This window comes from Octopus sinensis, linkage group LG6 (assembly GCF_006345805.1).
Source record: "Octopus sinensis linkage group LG6, ASM634580v1, whole genome shotgun sequence".
NCBI lineage: Eukaryota > Metazoa > Mollusca > Cephalopoda > Octopoda > Octopodidae > Octopus > Octopus sinensis.
Genome location: NC_043002.1, coordinates 40,548,415 through 40,569,660, shown reverse-complemented (window position 1 = coordinate 40,569,660; position 21,246 = coordinate 40,548,415). Strand labels below are relative to the sequence as shown.

Genomic DNA, 21,246 nt, shown 5'->3' with positions numbered 1-21,246 from the left:
GGAATAAATGATAATTAGATGGGGCAATGTCCAGTGAATATGGTGGGTGGGACATCGTTTCCCATTCAAACTGCTTCATCCTTTGGAATGTCATCCTCACTGTATGTGGCTGAGTATTATCCTAATGGAAGCACACCTTTCATCTTGAAAGCAAAGATGGTCATTTTTCTTTTAGCTCTGGCTTAAGCTGCTTGCAGTAGATCTCCCTTGTTATTGTTTGGTTGGCGTTTGAAAGTTCAAGTGGGCTAAACATTTCATATCCCACCAAACAAATAACAACATCTTACATGGGTGAAGACCTTCTTTAGCCTGAGGTGCTGGTGTTTCTCCTTTCCCTGCCCACTGTCTTTGGCACTTGGCATTTTTATAGAGAACCCATTTCTTGTCTCCAGTCACTATCCAGTCCAAAAAAGGTTCATTCATGAGACATGGCTGCAAAGAAGATCACACATTCACTCTCTGCACACAATTAGACTCAGAACATTTGTGAGGAACCCACAATTTGCTGACTTTTCCAGGTGTTGATATATGACCAAATCCAAGCTTCTCTGCTAGTTCCTCAACAATTACGTGGGATTTTGTTCCACCAGGGTTTGCAGGATGTTCTTGATTTCTACAGACCTTCCACGATGAGGCTTCTCTTCTAGGCTGTAGTTTCTGGCTCATAATTTCTGGAACCACTGTTGACACTGGCTTACACTTATTTTCCAATCCCCATATACTGCATTAATATTCCTCACACTTTCCATTGCATTGTTGCCTTTATTGAACTCATAAAGCAAAATATGCTGAATATGTTCCTTTGTCACTTCCATTATTGCTTTGAAAAAATAACTGTTAAAATTGAACTACACTCTTCAAAACTTGCACTAAGAATAAGATTAAGGTAAAATTACTACCTGCTTTTATAGCAAGTTGATGCAGGTGGTTTGTGATGCAGGGATAAACTACCTGCATCATATATATGTATGTATATGTACATACATACATATGTATATACATATATATATATCTATATACATATGCATATATGTATATATATATATATATATATATATATATATATGTGCATATACATACATATATATGTATGTATATGCCCCTCCGACTTTTAGTTCAAGCAATTGAAAAAAAACTCATTATTTATGGGCTGATCCAATATATATATAAGTATATGTGTGTGTGTGTGTACAAAGTATGAGAATTTAGTTCACAGGTGATCTGAACAATTAGGTACGTTAGGTAAGTGCTGTAACAAACTACTGGGGCTCCAAGGTTATAGCCGAGGTGGTAATTATGGAGCCATTGCAGATTTCCAATGCAGTGAATATATAATTGTTAAGCATTAAGGCAAGGCAAACATCTCAAGTCATATACAATACTAGCAGTATCGCCCGGCGTTGCTCGGGTTTGTAAGGGAAATAACTATATAAGCATTTTTAGAGATGTAAAGTATAATAGCCATCTCAATATGGCTAACCACAAAGGTGGGGTGTTACTGTAGCTTTTTACGTTCTGAGATTTAATAATAAATTTTTAAAGAGTTACTTCCCCTATATATGCCAAAAAATGCATTAAAAATGTGAAAAATTGATGGTAATTTTTTTTTTAAATCGTAGACTCATCGTAGACGCGCGCTAATACCCAGAAGGGCTCGATATGAATCACGACTATAAGATACCCGGTTTTGGTTAAACTGCACTGCAAAATGTGGGAGTAGTTAGGAATCTAAATCGTAGGAGACAGACAGCACACAACCTCTCTTTTATATATAAAGATTACTTCTTCCTGTAAGATTTTGAATTTCTTCCTATAATAATATTGTATTTGACTTGAGATGTTTGCCTTGCCTTAATGTTTACTGTCCTGTTTAACAATTGTATGTATGTATGTATATGTATGTAAATACTTCACTTAGGCATAGCAAGTCTGATAACCTGGTGTTGAACTCAGTATACGTATGGTCAAGAACACAATGTTATATGAGTATGGAGTGGTAAAAGAAAACAAAGAGATGACCTGGAAAAACCAACTGTTATGTAAAGAACTCCATTAGCTTACAGCTGTTTCTCCTATAAAATGTGGTGGACTTTTAGTTGAGATAACATTTTATAGCTTCATCAGATCCTTGAATATGAAGTGTACTTTATTTGAAAAAGTTACATTTTCAGAACATACAGGTACATGAGTGAGAAAGTTTATGTTGATGGATAGGGAAAGTTTTATCCCAAGGTAGGAAAAAATAAAGTGCATTTGGTTTTCAAGGCTCTTATGAAGCTATAGGATGATATCCTGATACTCAGTTAAGAGTCCACCACATCTTATTGCAGAAACAACTGTAAGCTAATGAAGTTCATTATGTAATATTTGGTTTTTCTAGTGTCATCTTTTTTGTTTTGTGTGTGTGTGTGTATATATATATATATATAGATAGATAGATAGATAGTTAGATGTATTAGTGTGTGCATATATATGTATGTGTGTATATATATATGTGTGTGTGTGTGTGTGCATATGTGTGTATATATGTGTGTGTGTGTGTGTGCATATGTGTGTATATATGCGTGTGTGTGTGTGTATGCATATGTGTGTATATATGTGTGTGTGTGTGCATATGTGTGTATATATATGTGTGTGTGTGTGTGTGTGCATATATATGTATATATATGCCTATATTTGTGTGCATATATATGAATGTATATGCCTATATTTGTCTGTATATATTTGCATATATATATATATAGATTGATAGACGAATATATTTGTGTGTGTGCGCACATATCTTTAGCTACTTTTTAAACTTTAGGTTTGTTTGTACACACATGCATATATTCACATCTCCATCTGTTATTGCATGTACTCACACATACATATACACATGTATTTGCTAGTATTGTGTAAAATTTGTGAGCTTACAAATAAATGCTTATTTAAATAAAAAGAAAGCTCTCTGTGTGCATCTGTGTGCACACGCATGTTTGTGTGTATATCTATACATGTCTATTTATCAATCGATTAACCATGTCACTTCCTTAAAAAGTGGATTTAAGTTATTTTTGTGTATTTCTCTTGTAACTTTTAACTTTGAAAGAAAGAATCATGGAATATTTATGCTATGAATTTTGGTATCTTAAGATGAAAGAATGGAAGGGAATAACAACAAGGAACTATACCTAGAAGCTAAGATTAGATAGATGGTTTATCTAGTTGATAGAGAAGCACTGAGTATGTTATCTGTTGAGATGATAAGAAACATAATTCCTTTTAAGTTGAAATATAAGAACATCACAATGAAAATCAATATGTCGATGGAATAAAGTTTGTCTGTCTGAAATGATAAGGGTGCACTTGCCTTCATAGACAAAAAAAAAGAGACGAGACAAAAGTATTGTTGTAAGAAATTCTTGCACAAATGTATAACTAAGATAGCAAAGTCCTTTACTCTGTGAAGTCATAAAAGTGTTCATTTGTAGAAGTTGTTTATGACAGAGTGGGGAAAGCATTTCAGAGCATAAACATAAGGACGACTATGAAACATCTCAGGAATTGTTGTTGTGAAGTTGGCTAGTCAAAATGCTTTTTTTTTTTACGTTTTCACCTTTTTGTTACCATATTTCTGGTGAAAAAAAAGACAAAAAAAAATACTGCTTTCGTCTCTATTAATTTTCAAAGATATGAGACACACTCTGTGAAATGGTTGGTACTAAGAAGAGCATCTAACTCTTGCCAGCTCCTGTCAGACCATTCTAGCATGGAAAACAGACATTAAATGATGATGCCACCACCACCAATGCCACTGCTGCTGCCAACAACAACTTTAGTAAAATATGTGTCATTATTAAACTCTTGCTTGGAACATTAGTTAAGATACAAATTTAATGGGAGGTTTTAATACATACCAATTTAAACAAAGAGATTTTAACATAGAACAAGGGGCAGTCTAAGTTGGTCTGGTATCAAGACAATTAGACTATCAGATTTTTATGAAAGATAAGGATGATAAATGACCACCTGAGAAGTTACAGCTGCAACATGAAATGTTCTAAAGTTATTAGACAGTCTTGAAAAGCATAAAAAGAGTCAAAGGAGCTAAGGCATCTATTAAATAACAATTTCAGTGTCTGAATGAAAATACTGCAAATAATAGGTGAAGTGCAAAAAGTATGGTTAGAATTACCTGTTAACTCGTTGTAAATTAATGTATAGCCGGGTATAAATACATTGAATTTCACAATAAATTTAGTCTTAAGTCATCTTAGTATTACTGAAGCAGTAGCAAATGAATTAAGTATTTGGTAGTCATAGCAGAATTTGTTGACAGACTATGAATAAAGTGTGACTTTTGTAAGTGCTTCAATGAAACCTAAGACACAAGTAATCAGGAGGCCTCAGAGTTCACAGATATTTAGTTATATAATGTATATAGATATAGGTACATATGTGTATATAAGTCTATGTACTCTATAATTCATCAGTAGAACACAACTGAAACCTTGAAATTCCCAGCACCAGGTTTCCAAATCTATAATGACCATCCCTTGTGTGGCTCTGATATGTATGACATTGCCAAAATTATTGCAAAGACTAGAATTCTTCTCTTGAGCCCGGAAATATTCCAGCTCTTATCAGTTGCTAACCCTCTACAAAGCTCGACAATGGGCTAGAATGGATACTGTTATAGGAATAGTGTTGTTGCTATGCACACAAGCATCATAGACCACATCTACAAGAAGACCATTTTCCCAGAGGTAAAAATGAGTTTACATAGGGTCAGTACTCTTAACTAGAAAAAAGCAAAATTACTGAAACATCAATGACCATTCAAAACCTTCAAAATGTGGGAGAGGAACGCCTTACACCCCCGAGTTGGAAACAGTGGGGAAAATTCATTGATAGCCTATGCTTCTTAGGAAGTAAAGTGCTTAAGTAAGTAAAGTGAATGTATTTCTCATAATAAAGGGTAGGTTATTTTACTCTACAGGACAGTAAAATATAAACCTTAGATTTTGGAATATTGTGCAAGGAATAACCTCTAACTAGACTTGAAACTTGACATATCAAGGATGCAGAATCTGTTGGTTGCTTTTGAGTGCTCAGTCAAGGTATAAGCCAATTAGACAGATTTGTTCTAATTGAACCCTGTACATACACTCAAGCAGAAGACACTATGATGAAATTTTAGTATATCATTGTGGCTAACGATGTAACCTCAAGTCTTCAATGCTTTTTGTCTGGGTCTAGCATACTACACAAAGCATAAAACATCAATCTTCAGTACTTGCAGAGTAGAGGACCCCACTGACAATTCTCTAATTGGACCCTGCACTTCCTATTGCCAGCCCTGCAGAACTGACAGGATTTTCTGCAACGTTGACTTTTTGCAGCTGGTTTGCTTCAATCTGAACTTTTCCCTCTAGACATTTTAATAATCCCTTGAATATTGTTTTATCATTTCACTCCAGCCATTTAAAATGGATAACCAGTGGATTAATACTTTTTTAATAGAAGGAAGAAACTTTATTACTTCTATAATGCAAAAAGCAAAGCAGTGATGTTGTTATTGCTGTTTCATCCCCAAGCAGACCTATCATCACAGGTTACAGACACTTCACTCAGGACCATCTTGTCTTCTGTTTAGACCTAGTGTACTTACATTATCTAATGTGTCCTTTTTTAAAGGTAGGATGTGATTTGAAATTAAGCTACCATTTTTGATAAGTTGAGCAACCACACGAAAAAAGAAAAAAGTAAAAAACCCTTCGGTCATGAATGATCATGGGATTGCACCTAGGAAGTTCCCCTCTGAGGCACAAGTCCGGGCAAGGTTATTTATAGAAGACCAGTAGTCACCCATGCATACCGGCCTCTGCTCTCCACACCACCAATGTTATCCTAGGGAAAGGCAAAGGACATTACGGCTTAGCACCTGTGACATCACAACTCATTTCTACAACTGAGTGAACTGGAGCAACATGAAATAAAGTGTCTTGCTCAAGAACACAACACACAGCCCAGTCCAGGAATCAAACTCACTATCTCATGATTGTGAGCCTGGTGCTCTAACCACTGAGCCCTGTGTCTTCACTGAAAGCAACTACATTGAGCCTCCATTATTCCTAAATTTAGAGAGGAGTGACGAAGGGAGGTAGTGTGTGTGTGTGTGTGTGAAAATTAACAAGTTTAATTCGAAGGTTATTTGGCTATTGGTCAAAAAAACTCATGTTTTACTTTTAAATTTTAGCAACAGAGTTTTGAACTCTATGCTTTCAGTAAGGTGTTACAGGTTGAAGACTTGATTCACATTGAAAGCATGATTAAAGAACTTCAATAGAAGTTTGAATCTTGGGAGACTGAGAAGAAAAAAGATCAGTCTGAGATTGGAAAGATACGTTGATCTAGATTGAAAAGAAATAGGTCCCAAGATGTTGATGCAGAAAGTAATGAAATGTTTGAGATAACTAATAAGCTTAAGGGGGGAAAAAAACAGTATAGTATCATTTTCTCTATTGCACAGCCACAATTTATCTCTCATTTTATTCATCTATCTACTTCTTCATTGTAATAGCTATATTTGACTATTTCACAGTAAACTGTTTTGAAAAGTAGTTTGACTGTATTTTAACATCATCAAAACAACATGAAGGTAACTTTTATTTCTCTTTTTAAAGTGAGAAGTGTATCAGCCTTAAACTTTTGTTTTACAAGTATAAATATGGAGTAATGTTGAGTAGTATTCTCATAGAAGAGATAGTAAATCCTTCTTACTTCTTTTATTATTTTAATTATGTAGGCACAGGCATGGCTGTGTGGTTACAAAACTTGCTTCCCAACTGTGTGGTCTTGGGTTCAATCCTACTTCACAGCACCTTTGGCATGTACCTTCTACTATACCCACAAACCAAACAAAGCTTTCTGACTTGATTTGGTTGACAGAAACTGAGAGAAGGTGGCGAGCTGGCAGAAACATTAGCATGCCGGACAAAATGGTTAGCAGTATTTCGTCTGCTGTTACATTCTAACTTCAAATACCGCCAAGGTTGGCTTTGCCTTTCATCTTTTTTTGTCCCCTCTATGTTTAGCCCTTTGTGGGCAATAAAGCAATAAGAAACTGAAAGAAGCCCATTGTATGTGTATGTGTGTATATATATATATATATATATATATGTATATATATGTATGTATGTATACTCATGTGTATATGTGTGTACATATGTGTTTGTGTGTACCCTTGTATTGATATCATGTGGTGGTCATGAAATGAATATGTTGTTCATTCCCAGCCTTCAGTGAAAAATATGTCTGGCCATGAGAAATGTTTTCTTATTTGGGTTCATGATAGGAAGGGCATGTGATTGTTGAAAATCTGCCTCAACAAATTTCGTTGGACCCATGTAGGCTAGGAAAAGTGGATGTTAAATGGTAATGATTACAGCGACAACATCTATGTCACATTTTAAAGAATGTCTGCAGACTGACCCTTTCAAAACATGTCTACAACCCTTTATTGTGTTGAATTTTCTCTGCCACTTTTATCTGTACAGCAACATACTCTGATGATAAAGGCTTAAGTAGAAAATTTTAATTTAATCATAGATGTTTGCTGGTTACCTATGCTAATAGTGATTGTTACTATTATTATGAACTTTTTGGAATAGAGTTAAGTTTCCTACAAGTTGGCTCTATCACAAAAATGCGTTTCAAAATTATATGTATATCATAATTTCTAGCTTTCTTTATAAAACTATAAAGTTTCATTCATAAATAAGAAACATGAATAAGAAACAGTTTACAGAACAGAAATAAATTCTTTGAAAGTTTGGTCTGTTTAGATAGCTTTCTGGATGTTGTAAAGGATTTAGAGATTGAATATATTGTACCCATCCAAAAGAAATCATACTGTTTAATCCTTTTGATACCAGCTCACCTGAGAATATTCTTGGTTCTGTTATATAAACTTCCTATTTTAAAGTAATCTAAATTTAAAACTTCCATCAACATTTCATATTAATTTATGTTCCAAACACCAGATTTATGATAACAGTTACTTTACTAAATTCTTCAATATGAGAAAGAAGCCATAGTTTACGTAGCAGAGATGGTGTTGCTCAATAATAATGGGGCAAAACAGGTTGACACAACAGAGGGTCCCTTTAAGATCAAGCTGAATAATCAGATACTCTTTAAGAATCCAAGAGAAGCACAATGTTGTAGCTTTAGCCAGCTATATCATCATCATCATCGTTTAACGTCCGCCTTTCATGCTAGCATGGGTTGGACGATTTTGACTGAGGGTGGGCAAACCAGAAGGCCACACCAGGCTCCAATCTTGATCTGGCAGAGTTTCTACAGCTGGATGCCCTTCCTAATGCCAACCGCTCCAAGAGTGTAGTGGGTGTTTTTTACGTGCCTCCGGCACGGGGCCAGTCAGGCGGTACTGGCAATGACCTCGCTCGAATCTTTTTACACATGCCAGCAGCACAGGTGCCAGTAAGGCGACGTTGGTAATGATCACACTTGAATGGTGCCCTTTTACGTGCCACCGGCACAGAGCCAGTTGGCTGCTCTGGCAATGATCACACTCGGATGGTGCTCGTGGCACCCTACTGGTAATGATCACACTCGAATGGTGCCCTTTTATTTGCCACTGGCATGGAAGCCGGTTAGCCGCTCTGTCAATGATCACCCTCGTATGGTGCTCTTTGCACCCCGCTAGCATGGATGCCAGTCATCGAATTTGATTTTGATTTCACTTGCCTCAACAGGTCTTCGCAAGCAGAGTTTAGTGACCAAAGAAGGAAAAGGTATGCATAAGCGGGCTGGTTACGCTCCTGGCATAGGCCACATGTTATGGTCTCATTTCATAGGCCGCAGGTTATGGTCTCATTTGGCTTGCCGGGTCTTCTCAAGCACAGCATATTTCCAAAAGTCTCGGTTGCTAGTCATTTCCTTGGTGAGGCCTAATGTTTGAAGGTCATGCTTCACCACTTCATCCCAGGTCTTCCTGGGCCTACCTCTTCCACAGGTTCCCTCAACCGCTAGGGTGTGGCACTTTTTCACACAGCTATATATAGTGATTAAAAGAAGCAATGCCGTACAAAATTAGGTGTTGTATGTTAACAGAGATCTGGTTACAAAAGGGTTGTTAAATTCCTGTCTTAAGTGGTTTTCTCTTTGGGGGTTAGATTTTGTCCAAAACCTATGTAAATAAATTGAGGTCTTTTCAATGAAATGCTACTACAATCAATAGAGAAACTATAGTATATTGAAAAAAGATGTTTGTAAATTGGAAAATAGATCACTTCAATCAATTAACATGAAACGTTATTAGCTGTGTTCCAAAACTATCTAACAATATACAAGTACTCTTTGATGTGAAACTAAATAGACAAATAAAATGGGTCAAAGTAACTCTTCTACCAATATGCTGCAATAGTTTTAAATCCTGATTTCTTTATTTTATTTTATATATATATATAATATATATATATATATATATATATATATATATGTGTGTGTTTGTGTGTGTGTATGCATGTATGTATGTATACACACACACACACACACATATAAAGATGTGAGCAGACAGATTTTAATTAACTACGATTCTTCAAATGAAGGAATGGTAATTGTTGTCATATAACAAACATCTTCAACTTTTTTCATTTCATATATATATATATATATATATATATATGTATGTATGTATGTATGTGTTTTTTGTATAAATATGTATATGTAGAGATGTATATGTATATCGTTATGCACATATATGTATGTATATGTATATACATGTGTAGTAGGGTGGAAACAACACATTCATCAAAAGAACATTCATGGAGAACACACTGGTTGAAAACATACTGTTCAAAAGATAAAGTGACCAAAATATAGTTGTTGAAAGTGAAATTAGCCAAAATATATATTCATAGAAAAACAGATTGGTCAAAAGACAAATTGATCAAAAGCATATTATAAGATGAGAACATGACAGTGAAGTTGCCAGTATATAATAAGGATAATTCCTTGTCTCAGAAATTCAAGCAAAATTTAAAAGAATAAACATGAATGTTCTAACTTCTTTACTGGTCATGGCCATAATAATTGCTAACAGTGGCACACAACTATTATAGCAATGAGTAATCAAATAGCCCACTGTCAAAAGTAATGGTTATTTATTCACATTGTTTTGAATTAATCATACATTATCTTGTAGCTTGTATTTTTAGAATGACATTACAGGGTAGGTGTAAGAGGCTAGATATGGCCAGTTTGAACATAAAACATGCAGAATTTTTGGACCAGATATGGTTGGTTTATAATGCTAAAGGGTTAGACCTGCCAAATAATTTGAGTGATACTTAATTCATTGACCCATGAAAGATGACAGGCATTGTTGACAATGGTTGGATTTGATCTCAGAATCAAATGCCACAAACTATTTCGTTCCATGCTCTATGAGTTCATTACCCATTGATCTTGAATTATTATTTACAACAGAATCACATGACCAGAACAGTTCCATGGATACTGGTACTTGATCGATACTTAAGCAGTCAAAATCAATTAATTCAGCATGTTTTTCTGAAAGACACGCATGATTTATTGATGTGAATGACCTACCTAATGCTTTGATTGATACTTAATTCATTAACCATGAAAGATGACAAGCAAAGCTGACAATGACTGGATTTGATCACAAAAGCTAGGTCCCACAGACTGAGTTCATTGACCATCACTCATCATCCTTGTAATAATTGTTTCCAACAGAAGTACAAAACCAGAATAATTTTATGGATACCAGTACTTGACTGACACTTAAACAGTCAAAATCAATTAATCCAGCATGTTTTTCTGAAAGACTTTTACGATTTTGTGACATGAATGTCCATATTTAATGGCTATCTCAAACATCTTCCTAAGCCAGACATCAAATTTGTAGTTTATACATAATCTATTTATTCTAATTTACATAGAAACAATTTCCAAAGTTTAAGACATTAAAATATATGACATTTCATTTAAATATCAATAAATAATTGCACTATGTTTTGTATATTTCTATAACTATTTCTTTGAAAAGTATTGAAATTTCAATTGATATTACACCTTTTCTTTAACTAATGTGTTCTTAATCAATATGTGTTTCGGTCAATTTGTCTTCTACAAACATCTCTTTCCACTACTTTGCCTTTGGGTCAATGTACTTTCAATCAATGAATGTGATGAATGTGCTTTCGACAAATATGTCCCAAGAGCCTATTTCTACATATGTATCTTTGTATACATACATGTACTTATATATGTGTGTATATACTATGTATATATAATATGTGTGTGTGTTTATGTATATATATATATATATATATATATATATATATATATATATATTCATTTCAGACACATTTTTCCCACCACTACCTTCTCTCTCTCTCTCTCTCTCTCTCTCTCTCTCTCTCTCTCTCTCTCTCTCTCTCTCTCTCTCTCTCTCCTCTCTCTCTCTCTCTCTCTCTCTCTCTCTCTCTCTCTCTCTCTCTGTGCATACATACATATATATATGGTTCAAATGTACAGAAGACAAAAGACAGAGACAGTGAGGGAACAACAAGCAGGTGTATTAGTTTGATACTCAGTAAAAATGGGAAAGCCTTTGACATTGTGTGTCAATGCTCTTTGACAGAAAGGGATAAGAGGTAAAAATGAGGAGAGAGAGAAAATGTGTCGGTTTTAGTGGTTCCTCATGTTGAGATAACTGGAAGAAAGATTATATATATTCACACAAAAGGTAGGTATAGTGGTTTACTCTTAGCTAAGGTATCTCTCTTGCTGTTGCCTCACCAGGATGACTTGCATCTGTGGTACCTCTTTCAGGCCTAAAACCAAACTGCATTTCATCAAGTCTGACTCTATTCTTGGTCAATTGTGCTATGATCCTCTCCGTGGCTTTCATAGCCTGTGTGTGTGTGTTTGTATGTGTGTGTGTGTGTGTGTGTGTGTGTGTGTGTGTGTGTGATGCTTATCACTATATGAATGAAATGGTGATGATATTGATAACCCTTAGTAATATTATCATTGGTCACTCTGCACTTACAAATCCTCTGGTATATTAAAATCTCTTACCTGAAAACATATACAGGTTAGCAAGAGCATTCAGCTGCATATCTTACTTGAGATGACTCCTGAACTAAGTTCTGCATGCATGAAAAAAAGCAAGTGTACATCATCATCATCATCATCATCATCGTTTAGCGTCCGTTTTCCATGCTAGCATGGAACTAAATGTACATGCATGTGTGTGTGTGTGCATGTGTGTATGTGTGTGTAATCTGCTGATTACAACAAATTTATAATTGCAACATGTATGGAGCAAGTTTCATATTATCTATGTAATACTCTGCTGGCCTGCAGAGTCATTTTCACAGCCTGTGGTTTTGTTATTCCAAGAAAAACCATAAATTGTGTGTGTGTGTGTGTGTGTGTGTGTGTGTTCATTATGTACATGTGTATATACACACATATATAGATATGTATGTATGTCTGTGCATGTAGCCTTTATGTTTCTTTCTTTAACAGCCTATTTGTCAGTCTGTCTGTTAGCATTTCCCCAGAACTTTTTCACTCTCCATTCACTTCAAATACATTTTTCCCACCACTACCTTCTCTCTCTCTCTCTCTCTCTCTCTCTCTCTCTCTCTCTCTCTCTCTCTCTCTCTCTCATACATACACATACACACTCACCTACACATCACTTCAATATTTATTTCATTTTATTTATATATATATTCTATAAATGTTTCTGGTTATTCACTACCCTGTGACATTGTGAAGCCATTTATTAAGATTTCCAGACTCATTTTGAATGTATATTTTTCACATATCCATTTGTATAATATGTATTTGCTTCATTCTATGTGTTGCTGTTGTGTTTTGATGAAGGAAACATTACTCTTACCAATAAAAGACACATTGATTTTCACCTGAAAATGTTTTGCAACACAATAATACTTCAAAGTCCTAAATAAATATTAAAAAAAACAACTCTAAATATTTTACTTTTTATTTATTATTCATTCTTTTTGTTATATATTAATCATTTAAAAAAGAAAATTAAATATCTTACCCACTTCTCTTGCCCTACCCATTCAACATCCCACCCAGAATCTAATTTCCGCGGGCAATCAATGAATGTAACTATTTCATCTTTATTAATGTCTTAAATCAAAATTTTACATTCTTTTGTGGAATATTTTGTTATTGTGTTAACAAATACCTTATTGGAATTGTTTCCCCTAAATATTAAATTTATTGCTAGCATATGATTTTGTTTATATGCTTTAGTTCAGAGAAGGAAGTGTAGTACAATGAATGTTTTGCAAGGCCATTTTGGTTACAGGCAGGAGAAAACCACTCCCTCTAACCAGTCTGAGTTGTTATTATAGAAAGTAATGCATCAAAGTGCTATTTATTCTTAGAGGAGAGATCTGGTCAAAGTCTTCCTAAAAATTCCACCTCTTCTAAAGGTACCCAATGACCAGATAGTGGGATTTTACCAAGCTATGAATTAAATTTCTCTCTCCGGCTCTCTCTCTCTCTCTCTCTCTCTCTCTCTCTCTCTCTCTCTCTCTCTCTCTCTCTCTCTCTCTCTCTCTCCCCATGTGTCATACCCCCAAGCCTTCCTGTCTCACACACAACTTTATCTGGTCAGTTTTTCTGAAGTCAGCTGTTAAAGACCAAAGAGTATTGTCCTTCTCTTCCTTTCAGCTCCCCAATTGTCACTAAGTGTTCAGGGTTTTTTTCTTCTCATACTGTATCCTATTAATTGAACCTGTTGTTTCCTTACATTGATGGGAAACCTGGTGGTCTTTGCTTCTTTAAAGACCTCAATGTTTGTCACTCAAATCATATAAAACATACTTAACATTCTTCTAAAAGAACCATATTGCTGCAACACTGATAAACCTTTGTAGTTTTCTATTGGGATTAAGTCTACTACCCCAAAACAATATCCATCTGAATGGCTTCAACATAGCCAGACATGGATAAAGGCAAAGCCATCAGAAGCTGCAGTCCAGATCCCACTCCTAGAAATTAAGTGTAAACTTGTTTAATTTCTGAATGCTAAATAATCTTCTGTAAGACATGTTTCAGTTAATACACTATATGGTTTTGCCAGTCAATGTTGAAACCAAGGTCTATTGTCTATAGCCTGCCACATTGCTTAATCCAATACAATTGCAACCAGGTAAGGTGCAAGCATGTCTTCTTGTAGCATCCCAGCTAGCATTTAAAAGAACTCCATTTCTCTATCAGATGCCAACACACAAGCTTTGGTCTTCTCATAAGCCTTTGCAACGGCAAGAACTAATACTTCTGGAATGCTATATGCTTGAAGGATCTTTAACATTTTGTCATGGTGGATGCTGCCAAAGTCCACAAAAGTTATAATGGCATGTGACTGTCTTGATTTAACTCCTTCAGAGCTAAGATCTGAGATGTGGATCTCCCTGGTATAAATTTATTTTGATTTGGTAACCAGATGGTGGTATTTAACCAAGCTGCAAATTAAGTCTCTCTCTCTCTCTCTCTCTCTCTCTCTCTCTCTCCTCTCTCTCTCTCTCTCCTCTCTCTCTCTCTCTCTCTCTCTCTCCTCTCTCTCTCTCTAACTCTCTCTCTCTCTCTCTCTCTTCTCTCTCTCTCTCTCTCTCTCTCTCTCTATATATATATATATATATAAAATTGTATGATTATTGCTCATTTCTTGTAAACATTACTGGGAAAATGAACATTTTCTAGTAGAAGTGAACACTTTCTGGAAGAAATGAATGCTTTACGGTATACCAGAAGCAGGTGAAACGTCTAAAGAGTGTTCACAGGCTGACAATGTCACAAGAATGACTAAAACAGTCTTCCTGTCATGGTAGTTGGAAATCATGTTCTTGAGAGTCCACATTCTCAAGAATCGGGTTTCACACATATCTTATTTCCTTAATTTATCTTAATAGTGTACAGGCATGTCCCCTGCATCCTTCCCCGGCTGAATGTTCCTAATCTTGTGGACTCTTGTGTGCTGGTGCCATGTAAAATGCACCCATGCTGGTGCCATGAAAACTCGCGCATGCCAGTGCTGCATAAAAGTACCCAGTATACTCTGTAAAGTGGTTGGCATTAGGAAGGGCATCCAGTCATAGAAACCATGCCAAAACAGACATGGAACCTGGGCAGCTCTTCAGTTGGCTAGCTCTTGTCAAACTGTCCTACCCATTCCAGCATGGAAAAATGGACGTTAAATGATGATGAGGATGATTGTGATGATGATGATGATGATAGTGGTATCACAATGTAGGACTAAGAAAGTGAAAAGTACAATGTAGGGCTGGGAGAAAAGAGACACATTGTAGGAGTAGGATAAGGAAATGCACGTTGTAAGACTGGAAAAAGAGGGAGAATATTCTAAAGCAGGGAGAAGAGGGAGCACATGTAGGGCTAGGAGAAGGACTGTACATTAGAGAACTGGGAGAAGTAGGAGCCCTCTGTCAGACTGGAAGAAGGGGCCTGCTCATTGTAGGACTGACCAAGGATGTTGAATATCCTGGCACCATCCTTGTCTGAATATTGAGAATCAAAATTGCCATCAATATTTCTGTCATTTCAGCAGTGACTGAAATTCCTACAATCCAATTTGAATTTTAGCCCCAAATCCCTTTACAAGAAGATTAAATCCTTTATCAGTTTAGTTTTCTATATTTTACTTCCCATCCTTAACCAGCACATTGTATACTCTTGGTAAACATATCCTATTTTCCTCTTAAATTTCTCCCTTTGTGAATACATATCAACTGATGTGAATATTTGTTAGGAAGCATTTATGAATATAAAACTAAATCTAAATCCTAAATCTGCCTCAATCTAAGCAAAGGTTCTCACCTGCTATCCTCACAGGTTATGTTTATGTGATGTATTTACATGTTATGATCACATTAAAGTTTTATTCAGAGCAATATAAAGACATAGATTATCAATATCTGTATCTGTACAAGAGCTACAATTAAAGTGAAATGATGTAAAATAAATGTAAACTGAATTTCAATAGAATGTAATTCCTTTTGTAATTCTCACGAAATGTTTTTATGAAAATATGAAATAGCTTTGTAATCTTATTCTTTGATTATATCTAAATGGAACCTTCTGGATTTTAATCTGTGATAAAAGCATTACCAAATGAAATAGCTTTATTTGTCACGACAAAATCTATTTCTAATCTTCCTAGAATATTTTGATCCAATTAGTCTTCCTTTTCTTCTACTTTCTTCTTTCTCCTCTTTTTTTCTTCTTATCTCCCTCCACTTCAATTTTTTTATCCTTTTCTCTTTTTCTAAATTTATTTCTAATTTTTCTTTTTCTTCCTCTTCATTTATTTTTTTTATTTTTCATAGTTCTTTCAAGAGTATTATCATAATTTTTTCTAATTTTGGCACAAGCCAGCAATTTTAGGAAAGGGTGGGGAAATCGACTACATCAACTCCAGTACATAACTGGTACTTATTTTATCAGCCTCAAAAGGATGATAAGCAAGGTTGACCGTGACAGAATTTGAACTCAGAATGTGAAGAGACAGAAGGAATGCCAACAGTATTATCATAGTAAATGCATTTTTACAGTAAATAGTTTAATCTCTCTAGGTTCTAAGTTTCAATTCCATAGGCTGAACTAGAATGCTCAAAGTTTCAGAGAACCAGTTATATCATATAAGAGAATTATATTGCACTAACCATCAAGATTTTAGCAATTTCTTGGATAGGCATTAAGGTATTGGAAATACATAATTATACATGTCTCTCTCTCTCTCTCTCTCTCTCTCTCTCTCTCTCTCTCTCTCTCTCTCTCTCTCTCTCTCTCTCTCTCTCTCTCTCTCTCTCTCTCTCTCTCTCTCTCTCTCTCTCTCTCTCTCTCTCTCTCTCTCTCTCTCTCTCTCTCTCTCATTAGACTGCAGCCATGCTGAAGAGTTTTAGTTAAATGAATTGAGCCAAGCCAAACCATCCCTGCCCCGCAATAATTATGTTTTTGTAAGCCTGGTATTTGTTCTATCAGTCTCTTTTGCCAAACTGCTAAGCCATGGAGATGTAAACACACAAACACCAGTTGTCAAGCACTGGTGGGAAACAAATACAGACTCGAAGACATACACACACACACACGTGTATGTGATAATGGCATGAAATTGTAATGATCTTTTGGGCATTGACTGATGAGGAATTAGTTGCGAATTTTCCATTTGTTATGTCTTTGTTAAATCCTTGAAATATGTGTGTACACACACACACAATGGCTTCTTTCAGTTTCTGTCTGCCACGTCAACTCACAAGGCCAAAGGCTATAGTAGGAGATACGTGCCCAGGGTGTTATGTAGTGGCACTGAACACAGAACCATGTAGTTTGGAAGCAAACTTCTTACCACATAGCCATGGCTGCACCCAGTACACTCTGTAAAGAGAGTGGTATCAGGAAGGGCATCCAGCCATAGAAACCAAGCCAAATCAGACTGGAACATAGTGCAGCATTCCTCCTTTCCAGCTCTAGTCAAGCTGTCCAACCCATGCCAGCATAGAAAATGGACGATAAAGGATGATGATGATGTGTGTGTGTGTATGTATATACATATATGTATGTATTTGTGTGTATATATATATATATATATACATAGGCATGGCTGTGTGATAACAAGTTTGCTTCCCAACCATATGGTCCCAGATTCAGTCCCACTGCATGGCACCTTAGGTAAGTGTCTTCTACTATAGCCTCAGGCCGACCAAAGCTTTGTGAGTGAATTTGGTAGACAGAAACTGAAAGAAGCCTATCATATCTCTCTCTCTATATATATATAATATATATATATATATATATATATAAAGGTTCAGTAAATTGTATTGAACCTTCAGATTTTAATATGCTAGACCACTGGTGTTAAATTGATTTTAATTAAATTAATATCCAATTTTTCACCCTCATTTTAAATTTAAATTAATACGTTCTCTAAACAACAAAAGCCACTGCAGTAAATTATTTTCTGCAGTATTATTTCCGGTAATTTAGCACACCAAAACAAAGACTTTTGAAAAATAACCACAAGTGTAATAGGTAGAACTAGATACATGTGCAACCTCATGCAGACGTCTCGTGTATAGTTCTGAAAATTATATTTGTATTGCCGATCATACTGAAAGTCTACAGACAAATTGCGTAAGTAAAATTACGTAATCTGTTAATAATGAAACATGTTTGTGATTAATCTATATTTTTGTTACTTTTCATTTGTCTTGCTCGCTTACGTTCTGGTGTTTGCTAAATTTTCTTGAGAACATTTCTTAGTGGTAAGACCATAGCGGATCTACTTCTAGCATAAGAGTTGTCCACATAGTGATCATCCCTCTCATATGTATATAATATAATTTACTAAACCTTCAGATTTTAATATGCTAGACCACTGGTGTTAAATTGATGTTAATTAACTTAATATCCAATTTTTCATCCTCGGCCATGCTTTTTACGTGCCACCGACACAGGTGCCAAACGAGGCTGGCAAACGGCCATATATATATATATATATATATATATATATATATATATATATATATATACTAATGTATGTGTGTGTCTGTGTTTGTCTCCCTGCCATCGTTTGACAACCAATTTTGATATAGTTGCATTCCCACAACTTAGTGGTTCAGCAAAAGCAATCAATAGAATAAGTTCTTGGCCTACAAAGAATAAGTCCTTGAGTTGGTTCATTCAATTAAAGGTGCTGCTCCAGCATAGCCACAGTCAAATGACTGAAACAAGTAAAAGAGTAAATAAATAGATAGATAAATAGACAGACAGACAGACAGATTGATTATAAAATTTCTGAATATAGTAGTCCTGAATTTTACTAACTACTTGTGTTTTTACATAATGTTGTTTCTTTGTTGTTCTTGTGGCAAATCAAGAAAATATTTGTAAAAATGTTAAAGAGTCTGACAAAACATCTTGTAGCATTTATTCCAGTTCTTTATGTTCTGAGTTCAAACCCTGCTATAATCTATGCGATAGATCCAGCTTTCAGTTGTGTCTATTGTGAAAATGGTGTTGAATAATGTATGAGAATGTGAGCATAATCTTTGTGAATGGGCCTGCTCTGAGTATGTCCCTGTAGATCTGAGTTCAAATGTCTCTGACCTGAACTTTGTCTTTTATCCTTTTGAAGTTGATGAAATGAATACTAGTTGAGTATTGGGGTTGATATAATCGACAAGCCTCATCCAACCAAAATTTCAGACTTTGTACCTACAGTAGAATGAATTTTATTGTTATTATTTCATTATTATTATTATTATTATTGAGTGAGCAAGCAGTGCATACCATCAAAGTGACACTGGGATTAAATGTACAAAGCCAAGTATACCCATCATGACTACCCATCTGATAAGAGTACACCAGGCACGTGCATCAGAACAATATGTGTGCAATACGGTGATCTCACATCAAGATAAACAGCAGCACATGACCTTGCAGGTGGGGCCCAAGTTAGAATTTTCTTCAGGTCAACTAGTCCATCCAACTCAAAAGGTCCCTGATTAAGGGTTGTTTAAGGATGTTGAACAAAACACCCATGTTTCCAAAAGTGAATTACCCAAACCCCAAAGAATCCCTCTCAATACATGGCTATGATGTTCCCCAACTACTTCTGCTCATGATCAGAGATGCACATATCGTCAGCCACTAAGGGACTGGTTAAGGTCAAACAACTGACAAGCAAATGTGTGGTATTGAGCTGAATATTTGCTGTAGCCCATCTTTTATACCAAGCCAAAACAATGTACATGATAACACTTCCAATCAGTTAAGATCAGAAGTCATGAGAGCCACTGCCTGGTACTGCATCAGGCATTTATTATTATTATTATTATTATCATTATTATTATTATTATTATTTTCATCATCATCATCATCATCATTATCATCATCATCATTATCATTATTATTATTATTATTATTATTATTATTGCTGCTGCTACTAGTACTACTCTCACTACTATCACCACCATCATAATCTCCCATACAGTCATCATCTATGTTGTCTCCCCATCTCCCATCAATGACCAAGATCTAGAAAGTAAATTTTATGTAATTTAACGTAATTCAATTTAATTTTCCATCAGATTTATCAGTAGAAAATGAAGAATTTCCCTTCAAATTTTTATATTTCCGTACCAGTGAAACTTTCTGTCGCTTCTCCTTCAACATTTTTCTTTACTTTTTCTTTCATTTTATTATTTTGTCTTTTTGCCATATGATGTCAATAAAGCATGCCCTGTCATTTCACTTACATTACACATAGCTGCAGATATTGGTGGACTGCATGTATTGGGACATGAAATATATATGTATTTAAAACATTGAATGTCTTGCTTTACAGAAAAATATGTACTGACTTATTTAATGCTTTTTTTTTTTAATCTAGAAAATTCCCTCCAGTTTTACTTGTCTTTTTCTCTTATTCATTTTTTTTCTTGTATGTACTTTCGCTTTTACTTTTCCCAATGAAATGTGTATGTGTCTATGTGTGTGTGTGTAAATTATACTTTTACAAGAAGGATGACAGTAATGTGACCTTGAAGTTTCGCCCAGCTAGGCCTCCTCAGATGGTCTGACAAAAGTCGAAACTTCAAATTACTGTCGCCCATCTTCTAATAAAAGTATAGTAAATATGTACTCAACAAAAAAATTATTGAGTGATTCTTAAATTCAGTGTTAAATTGATTTTATTATAACTCAACAAAAAAACAAACATTAATATATATATATATATACATACATACATACATACATACATATGTAAATATTTCTCTGTGTGTATCTGTATGTGTATGCATATCTCTCTCTCTCTCTCATACATACATATATATATGTATATATGTGTGTGTGTGTATGTATGAATGTATATATATATATATATATATATATATATATGTTGTGTATGTATGTATGTATAAGCATGCACACATACATGTCCATTCATACATATGTTTCTCTATGCTTTTCCCATTAATATTGGTTTGATGCTATATTTAGTTTTCATTGTAATTTCATTAATTTCAGTGGTCCTAAACGTGACAGTGGCGTCATTATTGGTAAGTGACTTTTTTTTTCGCTTCGTACAGCTTTTCGCTTCCTAATTTACTTACATGAAATATCTTTTTAAAAATTCATTTC

General features: G+C 35.0%; 1 protein-coding gene across 4 annotated transcripts in view; it reads left to right on the top strand.

Annotated features, from left to right (window-relative positions):
- Window positions 1-21,246, top strand: part of LOC115213094 (copine-8) — a 266,723-nt gene that overhangs the window by 158,488 nt on the left and 86,989 nt on the right. For all 4 annotated transcript variants that reach the window (XM_029782016.2, XM_029782015.2, XM_029782017.2 and 1 more), the window contains one exon: window positions 21,133-21,164. In XM_029782016.2, coding sequence (XP_029637876.1) covers window positions 21,133-21,164 — 32 coding nt within the window. The remainder of the gene's footprint in view (window positions 1-21,132; window positions 21,165-21,246) is intronic.